The 26,081-nt window shown below is 40.1% G+C and overlaps 2 protein-coding genes across 2 annotated transcripts; one reads left to right on the top strand and one right to left on the bottom strand.

The window, feature by feature from the left end:
* Positions 1-283: 283 nt before the first annotated feature.
* Positions 284-3,722, top strand: LOC117321462. The gene is made up of 3 exons (XM_033875878.1): positions 284-392; positions 808-1,020; positions 1,175-3,722. Exons 1-3 carry the CDS (start codon positions 294-296, stop codon positions 2,078-2,080), a joined length of 1,218 nt encoding a protein of 405 aa, XP_033731769.1. The 5' UTR covers positions 284-293; the 3' UTR covers positions 2,081-3,722.
* On the bottom strand, positions 2,098-25,229 carry LOC117321461 (Werner syndrome ATP-dependent helicase homolog). The gene is made up of 4 exons (XM_033875876.1): positions 25,057-25,229; positions 4,045-4,242; positions 2,698-3,396; positions 2,098-2,146 (listed from the first exon to the last, which is right to left on the bottom strand). The coding sequence occupies exons 1-4, from the start codon at positions 25,227-25,229 to the stop codon at positions 2,098-2,100; spliced, it is 1,119 nt and encodes a 372-aa protein (XP_033731767.1).
* Positions 25,230-26,081: the final 852 nt, after the last annotated feature.

The following is a 26,081-nucleotide window of genomic DNA, read 5'->3' as shown; positions in this document are numbered from 1 at the left end:
TCTAAAACTACTCAATGTTACATACATTAATCAATTGAAATATGCATGACAAGGCTGTGGTTCAACTAAGGTGATTTTGTAGAATTATATTTAAGATGTATATTGATGCTGTGGACAAATTGCATCAATTCATATTAATCAATAACTTAAAATTCACATGAGTATGGACCTTTGGTTTTATTATCAAATTATTTCTATTAAATTTCTCATGCAAAAATATGTTTTTTCTTCTGTCAATACCCCAACTTTGTACCAATATGTATAATTTATTTCAGAAATTAGTCAAACGGTTCATGAAGAAGAACTCTGGGCGGCAAATTGGTACTCTTGTACATCTGAAAACAGCAATTCATCGAAGTGATGTAAATTTCAATGTTAAGAGTCGTTTTAAGGTAAAGAGACCTAGAGATCTACAAATCACTTTTGAATCAGGCATGTACATATGGCAGTTGATTTTATACATCAAATAACAAATGCATACAGGTATAACAGGTCGTCAAAAAATTAAAATATGAATACCCAAGTAAATGTTTTTCTTACAGCATATGAAATTTGCATTTAATGCATACATTGTATATGCTAAATAATCAATGAGTGTATATGTTGTGAAGTACAAATTAAATTGTATGTACCCATTTAAATATTTTTAGACAGAATTGGTTAAATGCAAAATATTTTCCAGTGTCATTAATTTGGTAAATGCTATGAAATCATCAAAATTCCTCTTATCAAAAATGCTCTTAGGACTTCTATAACATGTATTAAATTCAGATTGATAAATTCTTATTAAATTTCATATTTTTTAAGGCACATGAGGATTTTGTCCTTCTTGTTGGAAAGGCGTACCTTCTTCATACTGTTATGGAGCATTTTGAGATGGATACACTAGAAACAGCACCAAGGAAACATTTGCAACCCCCAAATGTGGAGAGAGTTCATAAAGTGCAACGACAACAAGCCTTTGATGAAGCCATGGACGGTATCTTGAAAGAAACATGTCAGCCACAAAACTTTCAGCAGGTAAACATTTAATAGGCCTCATAATGACTACAAAATCATCAGTAATTCCTTATCCAAGCTGCAATTTTAAAATCTGTAAAGATAGCTTGACAGAAGTTGAACTATATATTAATATATCAAATATAGTAACTGTAACATTTATTATACTTTTCAGTTGACAACATCAAAATCTGTGCATCTGAAGGTGAATGATGATGTTGTGAAAGTACCATTGGATGGAAAGCATGCCCATCTATCAGTAACAAATAGAGACAAAAGTGTGACCTTGAAAATCCCAACAGGAATGCTGGAAAAAGGCACCCCTATTGTGCTGGGAGCACCTGGTGTCAATACGGTAAAAATAACGAAATCAGATGGTGATGACCTGTACAACTATGTGTCATATTTCCTGCAACATTACTATTTAATATTATTCTTCAAGGATGCTGTTGCTGAAGGGAACATTTTCCACATCAACATTGCACTGAAAATGATGATTCCATATTTCTATGCACACTCGTCCTTATCTAAATACATGACAGAATGTATAGACTATATTTTGAAAACAGAAATTTTGTTGTCACCAAAATATGCACTTGAAGTTAGAACAAGCTCTTTGGTTAATACAAAAGGAGGCCTTGGGAGGAACAAACCCATGGACCTTCAGAAAGAAAACCAGGTGAAGGAACTAAAGGAACTAATCAAGAGTCTTGGAGCAAATAAAACAGAAAATGCTATTGTGAATGTGTGCTCTGCAGCACCAGTGATCAACGATGTTGTTGCAAATTTGGATTCGCAGATAAGCTACAAGAACATTCAGACCTCGCACAAAAAGCGAACTGATGAGGAGGACCTGAAAGCTTTGTTGCAAGAACTAAAACACATAAAACCAAGACGCTACACACCAGGAAGAAAACTGGACATGTATTCGAACATTAAGGCAAATGTGTATTCACATCTGGAACCCATGAGACACATTTTCACCGTTGCAGTGAATGATACTATCCAGCGGTTGCAAAGGAACTTACATCCAGATGATGATCAGGAGGGTCAAAACTCTGACAATGAAACAGAGATGTAGAGAAAAAAGACAGTGTATCATCCTGCAGAGAAATACAATGTAGTCATAACACCTGCATTTGTTTGTCTGCAAAAATTAAACATGTTCTGAATTGCAGAATAATGACTCTGGAAAACAAGTTTAGAGTTTAAGTATACATATATATACTGTATGATACATTATGTCTGACAGATTATCAAGAAGCTTTTCATAATATTTCTTATCAATTTATCTTATTACAACCATTGAGAGCAAGTATCCCCCAAAAACATGACTTGGATTTATGACACTCTGTCCTTGTATTTTCTTTAATAGAATGTATTTCAGACATTTAAGGAAGGAGATTTATTCTTGTTCAGTAATAGATTTACTCTCTGTTCAGATACTTGATGGATATTTAATATAAGTTTACAAAAAAGGAAAGTTATGAAAACAGTGCTTTCATCTTGATTTGTTCCATGGCTTAAGCTTGATGGCTTTCTGTATTCTAGATCTAAAGTGAATTTCACATATTTGTTTGATTTTGTTTCCTACAGTTGGAACAACACTTGTCTGATGGGCCATTATATAGTATTTCACTAAACCCGAAATAAGATGCCAAGTGCTTTCTGAGGCATGTAGTAGTGTTTTTTACATACTGCTTCACTTCCACTTTCAAACCTTTGCGATTGGAGGCAACATCACTATTATTGTAGTATACTAATGCATGTGCCTCTTGTCCTGACCGTCCTGCTCGCCCTATTTCTTGTACATACTTTTCCAGTGTTGTTGGCGGTCTGAAGTGAATAATCCTAGCAACTGATGGGGAATTTAAACCCATCCCAAGTGCTACCGTTGCAAACACCAAACGTAGTTTAGGGTTTTCTTTTTGAAGTTCGAAAATAGTCAGATTCTTCATTTTGTCAGTGTAGCCTTTGTGGTACTGGGCAAAAATCCGATTTTCTGGGATCTGGTCCTCCATTGGTACGTACTGTTGGGCTTGCAGCTGATCATCGACATATTGATAGCTGTAACCAACAGACTCTAAACTGTCACAGTAAACTATTGTGACTGGGAAATCCAACATTTTCTCTTGAAGTTCTTCACATAAAGGCTGTAGTATTTCATTGTATTTCTCATACTTTTTAACATTTGGAAGCCGTTCTTTTATCTCTAAGTAAATATTAGGTCTGTCAGAGTTCTCTGTCACTTTTGTTACTTTCTGAAATTGTAATATTTTTGACAATGTCTGTATAGCCACAGGAGTTGCTGTTGCTGTGAGTGCTAAGTGGGGGATCTCTGGGTACACACATGTAAGTTCACCAAGTTTACTAAATGCTTTTCGAAAGTCCTCTCCCCTGCAAATTAAGCAAATGACTAAATATTGGATGAATATACTAGAATATTATAGTAAATATTATGAAATCTATCAGTAAATGTTATTATTATGCAAGAAATTATCCACTTGTCTCATTGACCAGTTAAAGGCTCTGGTCTGGGATGGTTGCCTGTGTGTTTATAATTATTCTGAAATGTCTTTCAGTATAATAGAATTGATATGGAAAATTGACATCTTCGAGGCACTTATTTTCCTGAATGAACATGTTCAATGCTTGAAGGCAACTGTGTATATTTTAACATATGCATAAAATGTTGTTAATTGTGCATATTTTTTAATGATTTATAAAAGCCTACAATAATTATTCATTTGCATGTGTGTTGCTAGTCTTTCTTTGAAATTGACAAAAAAAATTGAAGATGGCACAAAAATGTAGGTTCATGATCAGTTCGGGGAAGCATGGTTCTTTTTGTCAAGCAGAAGCACAGAAGCATTATTCAAATAATAATACCTTTGTACTTAAAAATATATACTTTTCAACTCCGTCACACACCTTGAGACCATACCTCTAAAACTAGTTGATAAATGCCAGGGCCACAGACAAGTATGTTTTCAGAATGATAGAGAAGCAGGTAGAAGACAAGGGGGAGATTAAATGGCAGAATACCATTCTGAAATCATGTGAACTTCATCAACCACAGTGCAACACACACATCTCCTGAACTCTGGACTTCGAAGAAGTTTCCCAACTTGTTTGTTATCAACAAGAGTTTCTGGGTGGGCGTAAATCATACAAAATTTCCCTTCACGGATTTCAGGAAGCTTGACTGATGTAGCTACGGCAACCTCGTCATCTTCAAAATTACTGCAAACAAACAAGACTATTGTGGTCTTTCTTCACAACTATTAAGGCAATGTTAATGAATCTAAGATATTGCTAGGTTCAAATGACAAGATTTGATTTAGAAATACAGGTATAATATTTATTTGAAAATGGGTAATACATTTTAATAATATCACAAAATAGTATAGCTGTTCGAATACAAAATACATTAGACCAGATATGAGGATGGATTTCTAAAGAAAAGAAACTTAGAAGAGGTTATCTTATAAATGGCAGTACAGGATTTATTTTGCGAGTAAAATGCAACTTCTTTGTACTTTGTTTTGATTTTAACATCTACACTGTATGTAACAGTCCAACACAATTTTCATATTAACATTCAAGCATATGTAATTTTTCTCTCAAAAGAATAATTATAAAGAAAACTAAAAAAAACTGAAACAAGGAATTTTAAAAAACATACAGTATAAAAGTGAAAAAAGAAGAACATTTTGACAAAAAAGGTGGATCCAAGCTATTATACAAGTAACTTATCTTGTATAATTTTCAGGTTGAATCTCCAAAATAGTACTGTAATCATCAAACTAAATGGCTGTTATGCTGACCACTCAAAACAGTCATAATAAATGCAAGCTGATTTAAACTTCCAGCTTGACAGACACATAACTGTTCAGAATAAATCAAAATAAAAAACTGCCTGAGAACAAACAGAACTATATATGTCCAAGAAATTGAAGACTGAAATAAAACAAAACCAAATTAAATCAAGTATGAAACAACACAGAAATCAGTTATAAAACTAACAAAAAAATATATATATATACATATATACCTGTGTATATACAAAATGTATATATATGTATTGATATAAAATTATAAGTTCAGAAATAATTGTTAGTTAAGCGTAAGCGAACCAGAAAATCTATATACATACATATATAGCAATTGTTTGATCATACAATGTCTATTTTTATGGAGTAAGTAACACATTACTCAGCAAGAATTATATTTCTCCAGAAAATATCATTTGAATATATCAATAATCAATTAAAATCAATTAAAAGTGTAACAGACTATTTATATACAGTTGTACATAAGAAAGTAAAAGTTTATGTCTAATATAATTTTAACCTCCGTCATCAGATATTTCTATGCGTTTTGTTATATAAGACAATATCACACTTTCCAGAGGCAAATCATTTAGTTATAACAAAATCATTATTGTCAATTGATTATTTTTTCTTTAAAAAGTCATTTCATGATTCCAGTTAACAGGACATTATATGTACTGATATGTATGTGCACAACAAACTTATTTTGGTTATGAACAGAAATCAAAATTAAAGTGACAATTAAGCTTGTCATCAACATTAATATAGTGACAATGCTTACTCTTCACTAAATGTACCACCGTGGCTGGACACATCAATATAGCATGCTGGTATACCTCTCTTACACATAGACTGCACCTATAAAGGTACATGATATATGAAAAAGGATTTAATTGTAGATTGTGATAGACAAAACTGATGAAGAACAATAGTGTATTAGATAACATTATACATCATTTAAGGACGTGCCAGGTTTTGGAGGTGGAGGAAAGCCGGATTACCTGGAGAAAAACCACCGGCCTACGGTTAGTATCTGGCAACTGCCCCACGTATGTTTCGAACTCGCAACCCAGAGATGGAGGGCTAGTGATAAAGTGTCGGGACACCTTAACCACTCGGCCATTGCAGCCCCTGTCATACTACAAACTTATGCTTCTTTGAGTGTTTACAAAATAGGCTATCATTGAAGTCACTCTGGAACTTCCTGACCAATCCACATTTACAATCTTAAATTGCTTCATTTCTGCTTATAGTAAAAACAGAAAATTTATTCTTTGTTTTTTTGTTGTTGTGCTACTTTGACCTTTACAGGGTTAACGTTGGTCTCTATAATATTGAACGTATACCGAGTCTGCACCTAACAGGTAAGATAGTATTACAACTATGCTACAGTGCACTATTGCACTGGGGGCTTAATTTCAGCATTTTTAATAACATATAACAAAACCATGAATCTATTTATTAATAAGTATTCATATCTATTCTAAAACGTTACACAAATGATTATTGAGGCATGGTGTAAAAGTGATCATTGAGGCATTGTGATAAAGATTATAATATTGAAGCACAGTGTTAAAGATTATTGAGGCATGTAAAAGTGATCATTGAGGCATGGTGTTAAAGATCAAAAAAGCCAAAAAAGAGTATTTAAATAACATCCAAAGTGAAAAAACCCTCGTCATAGTAACAAAATTCCAAGAATTGTATACATTGTATAATGTCCTAACATGTACCTGGTCCTGTATAATCGAATTTAGAGGCGATGCCACAATAACGACCATTGGCACATCTCTTGCCATTTTTTTTTTTGAAGAAGCCACGGCAGCAGCTGAAATATAATACTCTTCCCATATCCCGTTGGCAAAACAGCGATAGTATCATTTCCGTGATATAAAGCTTTGATCGCTTCTATTTGTTTTTCTTTTAAACAAAAATTGATTCTCATTTTTGACATGGCATATTTTAAGTCCACTTCAAAATTGCTGGGCGCTGCCATATTGTTTATTCTTCCGACTGGTATAGTCCACTGTAATTTGGTCATCGTCCGGCGAATCACCTGGACCCATCATTTTCATGTGTATTCATACACTTACCTCCGAGCCTACGTTCGCAGACGGAGGCGAGGTGTTCCGATTGGGCCTAAGCTTATCTCCAGTGGTGCCCTGCAAGTAGGGCGTAAGAATTGTACCTGCTGCCCCCATTGCATGATCGTAAGAGGCGACTAAACTTGGGATCTTATCTTATCTCTTCTTTCTTAACAACGTTCTTCTTCCTAATGTCTCCCTTGACAATACCTCACTTTTAACCTTTAGTTGAGCGTTCGCCGCTGTGAGGAAGGCTTTTGGTTCTGTCCCCTGGCCGAGACATACCGGAGTCTTTAAAAATGGTAGTTGCTACTCCTGCTTAGCGCTCAGCATATTTTGAGTGGAACGACTGGTTCGCCCGTTGTCCGTATAAGCACACTGACAATATAACCAGTAGTTGAAACTAAGATCAATGGTTTAACCAATTTGGTTTGGTTTATTAGGTTATCTGACCCAAAGGGTCAGGATGACCTATAGTCATCGTGCTTCGTCCGTCGTCGTCCGCCGTCCGTAAACTTTTTAGGTCATCTGACCCTTGGGTCAGGATGACCTATAGTCATCGTGCTTCGTCCGTCGTCGTCCGCCGTCCGCCGTGCGCCGTCCGTAAACTTTTTCTTTCAAAACGCTACTCCTCCTAAACGCTTGGGTGGATTACTTCCAAATTTGGTTTGAAGCATCATTGGGGGAGGGCAATCATATTTTATATAAATGAGGCTGGTCTGACCCCTGGGGCCAGAAGGGCGGGGCCCCAAAAAGGGAACTTAGGTGAATATTGCTATAAAATCCTACTCCTCCTTTACCCTTGGGTGGATTACAACTAAATTTGGTGTGAAACATCATTGGGGGAGGGCGGTCATATTTTATATAAATGAAGTTGGTGTGACCCCTGGGGCCTGAGGGGCGGGGCCCCAAAAGGGGAACTTTGATGAAATTTTGCTATAAAATCCTACTCCTCCTTAACCCTTTAGTGGATTTCAACCAGATATGTTGTGAAACATCATTTGGGGAGGGCGGTCATATTTTATATAAATGAGGCTAGTGTGACCCCTGGGGCCTGAGGGGTGGGGCCCCAAATGGGGAACTTTGATGAAATTTTGCTATAAAATCCTACTCCTCCTTAACCCTTTAGTGGATTTCAACCAGATATGTTGTGAAACATCATTTGGGGAGGGCGGTCATATTTTATACAAGAGGCCCATGGGGCCTGTATCGCTCACCTGGTTGGATTTGACCAAATGTCAAAATAATGTTCATGTTCAATTCGTTTTGTTTGTTAACCTCAAACAATGCTATATTTGGTTATAGCGTGGGTATCCCAACTGCTTTAAAGAAATAACTCTCTGAGTTTACAACATGCATTTATAACTTCATGACTAGTAGTGATTTAAAGGAATTACCTCTATTTCCAATATGGGGCCCCACCCCTTTTGCCCCTCGGGGGTGCAGAGTCACCATTTATGCAAAATCTGTTCCCCTTCCCCAAAGAATGTTTCTGACCAAATTGGGTTGAAATCCATTCATAACTTTATGACTAGTAGCGATTTGAAGGAATTACCTCTATTTCCCCAATAGGCCCCGCCCCTTTGGCCCCTTGGGGGTCAGAGTAACCATTTATGCAAAATCTGTTCCCCTTCCCTAACGGATGTTTCTGACCAAATTGGGTTCAAATCCATTCATAACTTTATGACAAGTAGCGATTTTAAGGAATTGCCTCAATTTCCCCTATTGGGCCCCGCCCCTCAGGCCCCTTGGGGGGTCAGAGTCACCATTTATGCAAAATCTGTTCCCCTTCCCCCAAGAATGTTTCTGATTAAATTGGGTTGAAATCCATTCATAACTTTATGACTAGTAGCAATTTGAAGGAATTACCTCTATTTCCCCATTAGGCCCCGCCCCTTGGGGGTCAGAGTCATCATTTATGCAAAATCTGTTCCCCTTCCCCCAAGAATGTTTCTGACCAAATTGGATTAAAATCCATTCATAACTTTATGACTAGTAGCGATTTAAAGGAATTACCTCAATTTCCCATAATGGGCCCCGCCCCTCAGGCCCCTTGGGGGTCAGAGTCACCATTTATGCAAAATCTGTTCCCCTTCACATAAGAATGTTTCTGACCAATTTGGGTTGAAATCCATTCATAACTTTATGACTAGTAGCGATTTGAAGGAATTACCTCTATTTCCCCAATAGGCCCCGCCCCTTTGGCCCCTTGGGGGTCAGAGTAACCATTTATGCAAAATCTGTTCCCCTTCCCTGAAGGATGTTTCTGACCAAATTGGGTTCAAATCCATTCATAACTTTATGACCAGTAGCGATTTTAAGGAATTGCCTCAATTTCCCCTATTGGGCCCCGCCCCTCAGGCCCCTTGGGGGTCAGAGTCACCATTTATGCAAAATCTGTTCCCCTTCCCCCAAGAATGTTTCTGATTAAATTGGGTTGAAATCCATTCATAACTTTATGACTAGTAGCGATTTGAAGGAATTACTTCTATTTCCCCATTAGGCCCCGCCCCTTTGGCCCCTTGGGGGTCAGAGTCACCATTTATCCAAAATCTGTTCCCCTTCACATAAGAATGTTTCTGACCAATTTGGGTTTAAAACCATTCATAACTTTATGACAAGTAGCGATTTAAAGGAATTGCCTCAATTTCCCCTATTCGGCCCCGCCCCTCAGGCCCCTTGGGGGTCAGAGTCACCATTTATGCAAAATCTGTTCCCCTTCCCTGAAGGATGTTTCTGACCAAATTGGGTTCAAATCCATTCATAACTTTATGACAAGTAGCGATTTTAAGGAATTGCCTCAATTTCCCCTATTGGGCCCCGCCCCTCAGGCCCCTTGGGGGTCAGAGTCACCATTTATGCAAAATCTGTTCCCCTTCACATAAGAATGTTTCTGACCAATTTGGGTTTAAAACCATTCATAACTTTATGACAAGTAGCGATTTAAAGGAATTGCCTCAATTTCCCCTATTCGGCCCCGCCCCTCAGGCCCCTTGGGGGTCAGAGTCACCATTTATGCAAAATCTGTTCCCCTTCCCTGAAGGATGTTTCTGACCAAATTGGGTTCAAATCCATTCATAACTTTATGACAAGTAGCGATTTTAAGGAATTGCCTCAATTTCCCCTATTGGGCCCCGCCCCTCAGGCCCCTTGGGGGTCAGAGTCACCATTTATGCAAAATCTGTTCCCCTTCACATAAGAATGTTTCTGACCAATTTGGGTTGAAATCCATTCATAACTTTATGACTAGTAGCGATTTGAAGGAATTACCTCTATTTCCCCAATAGGCCCCGCCCCTTTGGCCCCTTGGGGGTCAGAGTAACCATTTATGCAAAATCTGTTCCCCTTCCCTGAAGGATGTTTCTGACCAAATTGGGTTCAAATATATTCATAACTTTATGACAAGTAGCGATTTTAAGGAATTGCCTCAATTTCCCCTATTCGGCCCCGCCCCTCAGGCCCCTTGGGGGTCAGAGTCACCATTTATGCAAAATCTGTTCCCCTTCCCCCAAGAATGTTTCTGATTAAACTGGGTTGAAATCCATTCATAACTTTATGACTAGTAGCGATTTGAAGGAATTACCTCTATTTCCCCATTAGGCCCCGCCCCTTTGGCCCCTTGGGGGTCAGAGTCACCATTTATGCAATATCTGTTCCCCTTCCCCCAAGAATGTTTCTGACCAAATTGGATTAAAATCCATTCATAACTTTATGACTAGTAGCGATTTAAAGAAATTACCTCAATTTCCCCATTAGGCCCCGCCCCTTTGGCCCCTTGGGGGTCAGAGTAACCATTTATGCAAAATCTGTTCCCCTTCCCCCAAGAATGTTTCTGACCAAATTGGGTTCAAATCCATTCATAACTTTATGACAAGTAGCGATTTTAAGGAATTGCCTCAATTTCCCCTATTGGGCCCCGCCCCTCAGGCCCCTTGGGGGTCAGAGTCACCATTTATGCAAAATCTGATCCCCTTCTGCCAAGGATGTTTCTGACTAAATTTGGTCAAAATCCAATAAGAACTTTTTGACTAGTAGCGATTTGAAGCAAATGTTGACGGACGACGGACGACGGACGACAGACGACGGACGACGGACGACAGACGACGGACGCCGCGCCATGACATAAGCTCACCGGACCTTCGGTCCAGGTGAGCTAATAAATGAGGCTAGTGTGACCCCTGGGGCCTGAGGGGTGGGGCCCCAAATGGGGAACTTTGATGAAATTTTGCTATAAAATCCTACTCCTCCTTAACCCTTTGGTGGATTTCAACCAGATATTGTGTGAAACATCATTGGTGGAGGGTGGTCATATTTTATATAAATGAGGCTGGTGTGGCCCCTGGGGGCTGGTGTGGCCCCTGGGGCCAGAGGGGCGGGGCCCCAAAGGGGAACTTTGATGAAATTTTGCTATAAAATCCTACTAATCCTTAACCCTTTAGTGGATTTCAACCAGATATGTTGTGAAACATCATTTGGGGAGGGCGGTCATATTTTATATAAATGAGGCTAGTGTGACCCCTGGGGCCTGAGGGGTGGGGCCCCAAATGGGGAACTTTGATGAAATTTTGCTATAAAATCCTACTCCTCCTTAACCCTTTAGTGGATTTCAACCAGATATGTTGTGAAACATCATTTGGGGAGGGCGGTCATATTTTATACAAGAGGCCCATGGGGCCTGTATCGCTCACCTGGTTGGATTTGACCAAATGTCAAAATAATGTTCATGTTCAATTCGTTTTGTTTGTTAACCTCAAACAATGCTATATTTGGTTATAGCGTGGGTATCCCAACTGCTTTAAAGAAATAACTCTCTGAGTTTACAACATGCATTTATAACTTCATGACTAGTAGTGATTTAAAGGAATTACCTCTATTTCCAATATGGGGCCCCACCCCTTTTGCCCCTCGGGGGTGCAGAGTCACCATTTATGCAAAATCTGTTCCCCTTCCCCAAAGAATGTTTCTGACCAAATTGGGTTGAAATCCATTCATAACTTTATGACTAGTAGCGATTTGAAGGAATTACCTCTATTTCCCCAATAGGCCCCGCCCCTTTGGCCCCTTGGGGGTCAGAGTAACCATTTATGCAAAATCTGTTCCCCTTCCCTAACGGATGTTTCTGACCAAATTGGGTTCAAATCCATTCATAACTTTATGACAAGTAGCGATTTTAAGGAATTGCCTCGAATGTTTCTTACAAATTGGGGTTGAAATCCATTCATAACTTTATGACTAGTAGCGATTTGAAGAATTACCCTCTATTTCTTCCCCATAGGCCCCGCCCCTTTGGCCCCTTGGGGGTCCAGAGGTACCATTTATGCAAAATCTGTTCCCCTTCCCTAACGGATGTTCTTCTGACCAATTGGGGTTCAAATCCATTCATAACTTTATGACAAGTAGCGATTTTAAGGGAATTGCCTCAATTTCCCCTATTGGGCCCCGCCCCTCAGGCCCCTTGGGGGTCAGAGTCACCATTTATGCAAAATCGGTTCCCCTTCCCCCAAGAATGTTTCTGATTAAATTAGGTTGAAATCCATTCATAACTTTATGACTAGTAGCAATTTGAAGGAATTACCTCTATTTCCCATTAGGAGGGGGCCCCGCCCCTTGGGGGTCAGAGTCACCATTTATGCAAAATCTGTTCCCCTTCCCATAAGAATGTTTCTGACCAATTGGGTTAAAATCCATTCATAACTTTATGACAAGTAGCGATTTAAAGGAATTGCCTCAATTTCCCATATGGGCCCCGCCCCTCAGGCCCCTTGGGGGTCAGAGTCACCATTTATGCAAAATCTGTTCCCCTTCACATAAGAATGTTTCTGACCAATTTGGGTTGAAATCCATTCATAACTTTATGACTAGTAGCGATTTGAAGGAATTACCTCTATTTCCCCAATAGGCCCCGCCCCTTTGGCCCCTTGGGGGTCAGAGTAACCATTTATGCAAAATCTGTTCCCCTTCCCTGAAGGATGTTTCTGACCAAATTGGGTTCAAATATATTCATAACTTTATGACAAGTAGCGATTTTAAGGAATTGCCTCAATTTCCCCTATTCGGGCCCCGCCCCTCAGGCCCCTTGGGGGTCAGAGTCACCATTTATGCAAAATCTGTTCCCCTTCCCCCAAGAATGTTTCTGATTAAACTGGGTTGAAATCCATTCATAACTTTATGACTAGTAGCGATTTGAAGGAATTACCTCTATTTCCCCATTAGGCCCCGCCCCTTTGGCCCCTTGGGGGTCAGAGTCACCATTTATGCAATATCTGTTCCCCTTCCCCCAAGAATGTTTCTGACCAAATTGGATTAAAATCCATTCATAACTTTATGACTAGTAGCGATTTAAAGGAATTACCTCAATTTCCCCATTAGGCCCCGCCCCTTTGGCCCCTTGGGGGTCAGAGTAACCATTTATGCAAAATCTGTTCCCCTTCCCCCAAGAATGTTTCTGACCAAATTGGGTTCAAATCCATTCATAACTTTATGACAAGTAGCGATTTTAAGGAATTGCCTCAATTTCCCCTATTGGGCCCCGCCCCTCAGGCCCCTTGGGGGTCAGAGTCACCATTTATGCAAAATCTGATCCCCTTCTGCCAAGGATGTTTCTGACTAAATTTGGTCAAAATCCAATAAGAACTTTTTGACTAGTAGCGATTTGAAGCAAATGTTGACGGACGACGGACGACGGACGACGGACGACGGACGACGGACGCCGCGCCATGACATAAGCTCACCGGACCTTCGGTCCAGGTGAGCTAATAAATGAGGCTAGTGTGACCCCTGGGGCCTGAGGGGTGGGGCCCCAAATGGGGAACTTTGATGAAATTTTGCTATAAAATCCTACTCCTCCTTAACCCTTTGGTGGATTTCAACCAGATATTGTGTGAAACATCATTGGTGGAGGGTGGTCATATTTTATATAAATGAGGCTGGTGTGGCCCCTGGGGGCTGGTGTGGCCCCTGGGGCCAGAGGGGCGGGGCCCCAAAGGGGAACTTTGATGAAATTTTGCTATAAAATCCTACTCCTCCTTAACCCTTTAGTGGATTTCAACCAGATATGTTGTGAAACATCATTTGGGGAGGGCGGTCATATTTTATATAAATGAGGCTAGTGTGACCCCTGGGGCCTGAGGGGTGGGGCCCCAAATGGGGAACTTTGATGAAATTTTGCTATAAAATCCTACTCCTCCTTAACCCTTTAGTGGATTTCAACCAGATATGTTGTGAAACATCATTTGGGGAGGGCGGTCATATTTTATACAAGAGGCCCATGGGGCCTGTATCGCTCACCTGGTTGGATTTGACCAAATGTCAAAATAATGTTCATGTTCAATTCGTTTTGTTTGTTAACCTCAAACAATGCTATATTTGGTTATAGCGTGGGTATCCCAACTGCTTTAAAGAAATAACTCTCTGAGTTTACAACATGCATTTATAACTTCATGACTAGTAGTGATTTAAAGGAATTACCTCTATTTCCAATATGGGGCCCCACCCCTTTTGCCCCTCGGGGGTGCAGAGTCACCATTTATGCAAAATCTGTTCCCCTTCCCCAAAGAATGTTTCTGACCAAATTGGGTTGAAATCCATTCATAACTTTATGACTAGTAGCGATTTTGAAGGAATTACCTCTATTTCCCCAATAGGCCCCGCCCCTTTGGCCCCTTGGGGGTCAGAGTAACCATTTATGCAAAATCTGTTCCCCTTCCCTAACGGATGTTTCTGACCAAATTGGGGTTCAAATCCATTCATAACTTTATGACAAGTAGCGATTTTAAGGAATTGCCTCAATTTCCCCTATTGGGCCCCGCCCCTCAGGCCCCTTGGGGGGTCAGAGTCACCATTTATGCAAAATCTGTTCCCCTTCCCCCAAGAATGTTTCTGATTAAATTGGGTTGAAATCCATTCATAACTTTATGACTAGTAGCAATTTGAAGGAATTACCTCTATTTCCCCATTAGGGCCCCGCCCCTTGGGGGTCAGAGTCATCATTTATGCAAAATCTGTTCCCCTTCCCCCAAGAATGTTTCTGACCAAATTGGATTAAAATCCATTCATAACTTTATGACTAGTAGCGATTTAAAGGAATTACCTCAATTTCCCATAATGGGCCCCGCCCCTCAGGCCCCTTGGGGGTCAGAGTCACCATTTATGCAAAATCTGTTCCCCTTCACATAAGAATGTTTCTGACCAATTTGGGTTGAAATCCATTCATAACTTTATGACTAGTAGCGATTTGAAGGAATTACCTCTATTTCCCCAATAGGCCCCGCCCCTCAGGCCCCTTGGGGGTCAGAGTCACCATTTATGCAAAATCTGTTCCCCTTCCCTGAAGGATGTTTCTGACCAAATTGGGTTCAAATCCATTCATAACTTTATGACAAGTAGCGATTTTAAGGAATTGCCTCAATTTCCCCTATTGGGCCCCGCCCCTCAGGCCCCTTGGGGGTCAGAGTCACCATTTATGCAAAATCTGTTCCCCTTCACATAAGAATGTTTCTGACCAATTTGGGTTTAAAACCATTCATAACTTTATGACAAGTAGCGATTTAAAGGAATTGCCTCAACTTCCCCTATTCGGCCCCGCCCCTCAGGCCCCTTGGGGGTCAGAGTCACCATTTATGCAAAATCTGTTCCCCTTCCCTGAAGGATGTTTCTGACCAAATTGGGTTCAAATCCATTCATAACTTTATGACAAGTAGCGATTTTAAGGAATTGCCTCAATTTCCCCTATTGGGCCCCGCCCCTCAGGCCCCTTGGGGGTCAGAGTCACCATTTATGCAAAATCTGTTCCCCTTCACATAAGAATGTTTCTGACCAATTTGGGTTGAAATCCATTCATAACTTTATGACTAGTAGCGATTTGAAGGAATTACCTCTATTTCCCCAATAGGCCCCGCCCCTTTGGCCCCTTGGGGGTCAGAGTAACCATTTATGCAAAATCTGTTCCCCTTCCCTGAAGGATGTTTCTGACCAAATTGGGTTCAAATATATTCATAACTTTATGACAAGTAGCGATTTTAAGGAATTGCCTCAATTTCCCCTATTCGGCCCCGCCCCTCAGGCCCCTTGGGGGTCAGAGTCACCATTTATGCAAAATCTGTTCCCCTTCCCCCAAGAATGTTTCTGATTAAACTGGGTTGAAATCCATTCATAACTTTATGACTAGTAGCGATTTGAAGGAATTACCTCTATTTCCCCATTAGGCCCCGCCCCTTTGGCCCCTTGGGGGTCAGAGTCACCATTTATGCAATATCTGTTCCCCTTCCCCCAAGAATGTTTCTGACCAAATTGGATTAAAATCCATTCATAACTTTATGACTAGTAGCGATTTAAAGGAATTACCTCAATTTCCCCATTAGGCCCCGCCCCTTTGGCCCCTTGGGGGTCAGAGTAACCATTTATGCAAAATCTGTTCCCCTTCCCCCAAGAATGTTTCTGACCAAATTGGGTTCAAATCCATTCATAACTTTATGACAAGTAGCGATTTTAAGGAATTGCCTCAATTTCCCCTATTGGGCCCCGCCCCTCAGGCCCCTTGGGGGTCAGAGTCACCATTTATGCAAAATCTGTTCCCCTTCCCCCAAGAATGTTTCTGATTAAACTGGGTTGAAATCCATTCATAACTTTATGACTAGTAGCGATTTGAAGGAATTACCTCTATTTCCCCATTAGGCCCCGCCCCTTTGGCCCCTTGGGGGTCAGAGTCACCATTTATGCAATATCTGTTCCCCTTCCCCCAAGAATGTTTCTGACCAAATTGGATTAAAATCCATTCATAACTTTATGACTAGTAGCGATTTAAAGGAATTACCTCAATTTCCCCATTAGGCCCCGCCCCTTTGGCCCCTTGGGGGTCAGAGTAACCATTTATGCAAAATCTGTTCCCCTTCCCCCAAGAATGTTTCTGACCAAATTGGGTTCAAATCCATTCATAACTTTATGACAAGTAGCGATTTTAAGGAATTGCCTCAATTTCCCCTATTGGGCCCCGCCCCTCAGGCCCCTTGGGGGTCAGAGTCACCATTTATGCAAAATCTGATCCCCTTCTGCCAAGGATGTTTCTGACTAAATTTGGTCAAAATCCAATAAGAACTTTTTGACTAGTAGCGATTTGAAGCAAATGTTGACGGACGACGGACGACGGACGACAGACGACGGACGACGGACGACGGACGACAGACGACGGACGCCGCGCCATGACATAAGCTCACCGGACCTTCGGTCCAGGTGAGCTAATAAATGAGGCTAGTGTGACCCCTGGGGCCTGAGGGGTGGGGCCCCAAATGGGGAACTTTGATGAAATTTTGCTATAAAATCCTACTCCTCCTTAACCCTTTGGTGGATTTCAACCAGATATTGTGTGAAACATCATTGGTGGAGGGTGGTCATATTTTATATAAATGAGGCTGGTGTGGCCCCTGGGGCCAGAGGGGCGGGGCCCCAAAGGGGAACTTTGATGAAATTTTGCTATAAAATCCTACTCCTCCTTAACCCTTTAGTGGATTTCAACCAGATATGTTGTGAAACATCATTTGGGGAGGGCGGTCATATTTTATATAAATGAGGCTAGTGTGACCCCTGGGGCCTGAGGGGTGGGGCCCCAAATGGGGAACTTTGATGAAATTTTGCTATAAAATCCTACTCCTCCTTAACCCTTTGGTGGATTTCAACCAGATATTGTGTGAAACATCATTGGTGGAGGGTGGTCATATTTTATATAAATGAGGCTGGTGTGGCCCCTGGGGCCAGAGGGGCGGGGCCCCAAAAGGGGAACTTTGATGAAATTTTGCTATAAAATCCTACTCCTAACACCCATAGTGAATTATTACCAAATTTGGTGTGAAACATCATTGGGGGAGGGCAATCATATTTTATATTAATGAGGCTGGTCTGACCCCTGGGGCCAGAAGGGCGGGGCCCCAAAAAGGGAACTTTGATGAAATTTTGCTATAAAATCCTACTCCTCCTAACACCCATAGTGAATTATTACCAAATTTGGTGTGAAACATCATTGGGGGAGGGCGGTCATATTTTATATAAATGAAGTTGGTGTGACCCCTGGGGCCTGAGGGGCGGGGCCCCAAAAGGGGAACTTTGATGAAATTTTGCTATAAAATCCTACTCCTCCTTAACCCTTTAGTGGATTTCAACCAGATATGTTGTGAAACATCATTTGGGGAGGGCGGTCATATTTTATATAAATGAGGCTGGTGTGACCACTAGGGCCTGAGGGGCGGGGCCCCAAATGGGGAACTTTGATGAAATTTTGCTATAAAATCCTACTCCTCCTTAACCCTTTAGTGGATTTCAACCAGATATGTTGTGAAACATCATTTGGGGAGGGCGGTCATATTTTATATAAATGAGGCTAGTGTGACCCCTGGGGCCTGAGGGGTGGGGCCCCAAATGGGGAACTTTGATGAAATTTTGCTATAAAATCCTACTCCTCCTTAACCCTTTGGTGGATTTCAACCAGATATTGTGTGAAACATCATTGGTGGAGGGTGGTCATATTTTATATAAATGAGGCTGGTGTGGCCCCTGGGGCCAGAGGGGCGGGGCCCCAAAAGGGGAACTTTGATGAAATTTTGCTATAAAATCCTACTCCTAACACCCATAGTGAATTATTACCAAATTTGGTGTGAAACATCATTGGAGGAGGGTGGCCATATTTTATATAAATGAGGCTGGTTTGACCCCTAGGGCCAGAGGGGCGGGGCCCCAAAAGGGGAACTTTGGTGAATTTTTGCTATAAATCCTACTTCTCTCTAACCCTTGGGTGGATTAATACGAAATATGGTGTGAAACATCCTTTGGGAAGGGTGGTCATATTTTATATAAACGAGGCTAGTGTGACCCCTGGGGCCTGAGGGGCAGGGACCCAAAAGGGGAACTTTGGTGAATATTTGCTGTTAAATCCTAATCCTCCCTAACCTTTTGGTGGATTACAACCAAATTTGATGTGAAACATAAGGTGACGGCAATCATATTTTTTTAATGAGACAGGTTTCACCCCTGGGGAAAAAAAGATGGGGCAAAAGGAGCGCTTAGGTTAAACATTTCTTAAAAATGCAATTCCTCCTTAATGCCTGAATTGATTACAACCATATTTAGTATGAAACATCATTGGGGAAAGGCAATCCTAATTGATATAAATGAGTCTTGTCTGACCCATTGGGACAGAGGGGCATGCCCCAAAACTGGGAACTTGGCTAAAATTTTGCTTTATGATGCTGCTCTTCCTGGACAAGCTAAATGGATAAAAACCAAATTTGATCTAAAACATAACTGGCTACGATAAATAATTTATGGTAATAATGCTGGATTGGGGTGTGTGTCCCTGCTGTAAGTGTAAGTGTTTGTCAGATGACCGTTAAGGCCCATGGGCCTCTTGTTTTGTTTAACGTCCTATTAACAGCTAAGGTCATTTAAGGACGGCCTCCCGTGCGTGCGACATGTATGCGTGTGGTGAGTACGTAGGTGTGATTTGGGAGGCTGCAGTATGTTCGTGTTAAGTCTCCTTGTGATAGGCCGGAACTTTTGCCGATTTATAGTGCAAAGGTGTATTGATTAGCACAACAAATATTCGTATTCTGTGAAATAACTATCATTTGTGGGGGTTCAATTTTCGTTGATTTCATTGTTTTATCAATCGGAGAAATTTGAGTCAAAATGAGGCATTGATTGAACATGATAATATTACAATATTACAAAGATTTATGATTTCACAGTAAGGGCTTTTTAAACTTGTTGTATACATTGCATAAAACTTGAAACTTTAAAAACTTTTTATTTTGTTTTGCAGATAAGCTAAACATGGATAGCATTGCACAAACATTATCAGATTTGGAGACAGCAGAACTTCAAATATTGGGATCAGTATTCAAAATTAAAAACAATAATATTAATGAGGCTTTTGGAGACCTTCAGATGACATCTAAGAGGCGACTAAATTTGGGATCTTATCTTTTCTCTTCTTTTTGAACAACTTCATTCTTCCTAATGTCTCCCTTGACAATGCCTCGCTTTTGGCCTATTCAGCAACTTATCAGCATTCGAAGCATACTTTGAAAAAATCTCGGTCAAAAAACAAGTCAAAATTACAGATTGGTTTAAAAAGATGTAAGCTTAAGCAATAAAATGAGTTAGAAAAAAAAAACGATGTCTATTTATGAAATAAAATATTTGTAACGTGCAGTCGTCTTTGGTTGTGTTTATGGACTAACATACGTGGAATCGGGATGGAACTAAGCTTACATATGTATAATATAGGCCTATATGACTTTAATGTTTAGTTTCAGAAACTCTATAACGAATTATTTCTCCTGGTCCCATGGAATTCGTTATAGCAAGGCTTTACTGTATTTCTTTATTGACACAAGATAATATTTAATTTACGAGGTTTTGGTTTATTTTGTTTAACGTCCTATTAACAGCCAAGGTCATTTAAGGACGGCCTCCCGTGCGTGCGATATGCATGTTTGTGTTGAGTGCGTATGTGTGTTTTGGGAGGCTGCGGCATGTTCGTGTTAAGTCTCCTTGTGATAGGCCGGAACTTTTGCCGATTTATAGTGCTACCTCACTGAAGCATACTGCCGAAGACACCCAGCAGGACACCCCATCCGGTCACATTATACTGACAACGGGTGAATCAGTCGTCCCACTCCGTGTATGCTGAGCGCTAAGCAGGAGCAGCAACTACCATTTTTAGCCCACCATCATCAGATGGTGGGCTATTCAAATCGCCCTGCGTCCGTGGTCCGTCGTCCGTCCCTCCGTCCGTCCGTCCGTAAACAATTCTTGTTATCGCTAATCCTCAGAAAGTACTGAAGGGATCTTTCTCAAATTTCATATGTGGGTTCCCCTTGGTGCATAGTTGTGCATATTGCATTTTGGGACCGATCGGAAAACAACATGGCCGACAGGCGGCCATCTTGGATTTTGACAATCAAAGTTAGTTATCTCTATTTCTGAACAAGTGTTGAAGGGATCTTTCTCAAATTTCATATGTAGGTTCCCCTTGGTGCCTAGTTATGCATATTGCATTTTGGGACCGATCGGAAAACAACATGGCCGACAGGCAGCCATCTTGGATTTTGACAATTGAAGTTTGTTATCGCTATTTCTGAGAAAGTACTGAAGGGATCTTTCTCAAATTTCATATGTAGGCTTCCCTTGGCGCCTAGTTATGCATATTGCATTTTGAGACCAATCGGAAAACAACATGGCCGACAGGCAGCCATCTTGGATTTTGACAATTGGAGTTTGTTATCGCTATTTCTGAGGAAGTGCTGAAGGGATCTTTCTCAAATTTCATATGTAGGTTCCCCTTGGTGCCTAGTTATGCATATTGCATTTTGAGACCAATCGGAAAACAACATGGCCGACAGGCAGCCATCTTGGATTTTGACAATTGAAGTTTGTTATCGCTATTTCTGAGAAAGTACTGAAGGGATCTTTCTCAAATTTCATATGTAGGCTCCCCTTGGTGCCTAGTTATGCATATTGCATTTTGAGACCAATCGGAAAACAACATGGCCGACAGGCAGCCATCTTGGAATTTGACAATTGAAGTTTGTTATCGCTATTTCTGAGAAAGTACTGAAGGGATCTTTCTCAAATTTCATATGTAGGCTCCCCTTGGTGCCTAGTTATGCATATTGCATTTTGAGACCAATCGGAAAACAACATGGCCGACAGGCAGCCATCTTGGATTTTGACAATTGGAGTTTGTTATCGCTATTTCTGAGGAAGTACTGAAGGGATCTTTCTCAAATTTTAATATGTAGGTTCCCTTTGGTGCTTAGTTATGCATATTGCATTTTGGGACCAATCGGAAAACAAAATGGCCGACAGGCAGCCATCTTGGATTTTGACAATTGAAGTTTGTTATCGCTATTTCTGTGAAAGTATTGAAGGGATCTTTCTCAAATTTCATATGCAGGTTCCTCTTTGTGCCTGGTTATGCATATTGCATTTTGAGACTAATAAGAAAACAACATGGCCGACAGGCAGCCATCTTGGATTTTGACAATCGAAGTTTGTTATCTCTATATCTGAGAAAGTATTGAAGGGATCTTTCTCAAATTTCATATGTAGGTTCCCCTTGGTGCCTAGTTATGCATATTGCATTTTGGGACCGATCGAAAAACAACATGGCCGACAGGCAGCCATCTTGGATTTTGACAATCGAAGATTGTTATCTCTATTTCTGAGAAAGTACTGAAGGGATCTTTCTCAAATTTCATATGTAGGTTCCCCTTTGTGCCTAGTTATGCATATTGCATTTTGGGACCGATCAGAAAACAACATGGCCGACAGGCAGCCATCTTGGATTTTGACAATTGAAGTTTGTTATCTCTATTTCTGAGAAAGTATTGAAGGGATCTTTCTCAAATTTCATATGTGGGTTCCCCTTGGTGCATAGTTGTGCATATTGCATTTTGGGACCGATCGGAAAACAACATGGCCGACAGGCGGCCATCTTGGATTTTGACAATCAAAGATAGTTATCTCTATTTCTGAACAAGTGTTGAAGGGATCTTTCTCAAATTTCATATGTAGGTTCCCCTTGGTGCCTAGTTATGCATATTGCATTTTGGGACCGATCGGAAAACAACATGGCCGACAGGCAGCCATCTTGGATTTTGACAATCGAAGTTTGTTATCTCTATTTCTGAGGAAGTACTGAAGGGATCTTTTTCAAATTTCATATGTAGGTTCCCCTCAGTGCCTAGTTTTGCATATTGGGACCAATACGAAAACAACATGGCCGACAGACAGCCATTATAGCTAAATCTTAAATTCTGTATATAGGTTCCCCTTGTTTGAAAAGTACTAGAGGGCTGTTTCTGAATTTACACAGATAAGTAAGACTTAGAGGAAGGGAAAAGTAGGGAAAAGATCAATCTGACATGGAACCTATAAAGATCATTCAATGGTGGGCGCCAAGATCCCTCGGGGATCTCTTGTTAAAGACTCTGGTATGTCTCGGCCAGGGGACAGACCCCAAAGCCTTCCTCACGGGGGCGAACGCTCAACTAAAGGCCAAAAGTGAGGCAGTGTCAAGGAAGACGTTAGGAAGAAGAGATAATATCCCAAATTTAGTCGCCTCTTACGATCATGCAATGGGGGCAGCAGGTACAATTCTTCCAATTAGCAGATATAGTATCATTATTAGGATTTGCTAAAGTTCGATTAAGATTGTATTTAAAGGAACTTAGACTTACAGCCTTGGTTAGTGAAGGATCAAGATTATTCCATTCCTGCATAGTGCTTGGAAAGAAACTCCTGTCATAGATAATTGGTCTTGGTATATTAAAAATCTATGATGACGCAGGTTATGAGTATTTTGCTGATGATTTATAAATGGTTCAATGATATTAAACAGATCGTCAGGGGTCATGTGATTTATGATTTTATACATTAAAATTAATTTGTGCTGATGACGCCTTGATTCTAATTTTTCCAAACCCGTTTCTTTATACAGTTTATAATGAGAAGTGCCACTTCTTAAACCAGTGATAATTTCCATTGCATCAATCCGAACAGATTCTAATAATTTAGATTCACCAATAGTGCAATTATCCCAAATAGAATCTGAATATTCCAAAATAGGTCTGTATAATGTTATAAGAGTTTTTCTACCCACCTTATGCTTTATCATACGAAAAAGATTGAGTCGTTTACATACTTTATTGTAAATATCATTAATATTCCATTTCTTAGCCCAATTATTAATAGACTCAAGGTCATCATTTAACTCAACAGGAGGAGTTCTAACATCATCATCAACAATAACATAGAGAAGTATCATCGGCAAGTAATTTTATATTTGTATTATTTTAGTTATATCATTAATAAAAAGTAAGAATACAAACGGTCAGAGTACCGATCCCTGTGGAACTCATATTATTATTTACGCATTTATATGTTTAAATGTAGAGCTATAACCTATAACTCTTTATTTTCTATCCGTAAGATAACTTTCAAACCATTTGTACAAACCAGATATGCCATATTTTTAACGTATATAAAAGACCCTGATGCCAGACTCTGTCAAAGGCTTTACTGATATCACAAAATACTAATCTTATATCCTTACCTTTATCTATATTATCCATAAGTACGTTATATATTGATATTAATTGATTGACAGTAGAGTCTCTAGGTTGAAATTCAGATTGGTGTTCACTGATAATATGTTTAGTTACATAATCAAAGACATATTTAAAAATTATTTTTTCTAATATTTTACTTAAAATAGATGTAATTGTGTAGTAGGAATGCGCCTATACTATTGTAGTAGAAAAGGGATTTCTGGCGAATAGGTGTCAATCCCGGATATAGCGGGTATGATTTTGTACTTCGCGTTGTGTTTAATTTTGTGATCTCATATGTCAGACACCCATTCCTCAATATCCCTCGTCCACAATGTTCTTTTATATCAGGCGGGAGATAAGAGAAATGAAAACTTGAGTCAGAAATAACAGTTCCAGTATTTAATAACATAACAAATCATCATCTGAAAACATAACAATTGTAAAGGTTGTTGCCATTGTAAAATATGGACAGCAGTAGTATCAAAAACTTTATATCACAGAGACTAGTGTCCTTAAGTTTAACTTGTAATTATAGACATAATGTGATAGTAAACCAGTAAATACTACCTAAATAGTTCCTATATAATAACTTCCCTGAATAGCTGCATCCAGAGCTATACATAATTCTACTCTAGAAATTTATCTAGCTATTACTCCCCTATCTACATTATATTCGCCTTAGCAATTATATTTCAACCTAACACTGACAATATTCATATATTTCTCCCATAAGCTCATAAAACTACCACCTTGCCACAGTGAGACTGCTGTCTCTAGTGTTAAACGGTCTATTACATTTCTACACAGGGGAAATATATGAACTGTACCCAGTCCTGTGCTCTCTCAATACTATGGTAACTATAAACCTATTGTTTATAACATGTAAACACCCCTCAATCAGCTGTTCTGCTGTAAATATCTTTGGTACTGTAAGTTGGCTACCAAGCCATAAACCCGTGCCGGCACGTGCTAACTCTATCCATATGCCTATACTGGGTCTCTCGAGCCATCCGGCCCTATACTAAAGTGGCAGCTAACCCATCCTTACCTGGACATAGGTTATTGTTGACGAGCTGTCCAGCCCTGTCTGCCTCGTCTATACGGGAACACCGGCTTATATAAGCCGCGGTCCATTTTGATTGGCTACTGGTGCCGAGCTCAGCCAATGAGAAATCTGCACTATGTTTACATCCCGACACACGTTCCAACATGGCTGCCTGAGAGCGAAAATACGACCTAACGGAATAACAGAGGCGCTATATCTATCCTGTAACAGCGAACGCCGTCGTACCAACTGCATACAACGCTTCTAAAGCTGGTAGTTATATCAAACCATCATATTGCCGCTATTCTGATGTAATAAATCCCCCGAACTAGCTACGTATAAACACATATATTACTCGACTCGACTACATACCTCCCTCCAGTCAATACTTACGATCAAGTACAGCATTGACTACTACCCATACTCACCACTACTCCATATATACCTGGTACGCCATTAGAGTCATAGTATAAATAATAAATGTATATATCAACAAGAGGCCCATGGGGCCTGTATCGCTCACCTGGTTGGATTAGACCAAATATCGAAATAATATTCATATTCAATTTGTTTTATTTGTAAAACTCTAACAATGCTATATATGGTTATAGTTTGGGAATCCGAACTGCTTTAAAGATTAATGAAGTCCAGATTCTCTAAGGTCTGAAAGAAGTCAAGAATTGTTTATAGAACATGCATTCATCACTTTATGACTATATATAGCTAGTAGCGATTTAAAGGAATTACCTCTATTTCCCCTATTGGGCCCAGCCCCTTTGGCCCTTCGGGGGTCAGAGTCACCATTTATGCAAAATCTGTTCCCCTGTTTCTGACCAAATTGGGTTCAAATCCATTCATAACTTTATGACTAGTAGCGATTCAAATTAATTACCTCTATTTCCCCCACTGGGCCCCGCCCTTTTGGCCTCTTTAGGATCAGTCACCATTTATGCACAAGGATGTTTCGGACCATATTGTGTTCAAATCCATTCATAACTTAATAACTAGTAGCGATTTA

This window comes from Pecten maximus, unplaced genomic scaffold (genome assembly GCF_902652985.1).
Source record: "Pecten maximus unplaced genomic scaffold, xPecMax1.1, whole genome shotgun sequence".
Lineage (NCBI taxonomy): Eukaryota > Metazoa > Mollusca > Bivalvia > Pectinida > Pectinidae > Pecten > Pecten maximus.
Note: the sequence above shows the minus strand (reverse complement) of the source record. Positions and strands in the feature narration are given on the sequence as shown.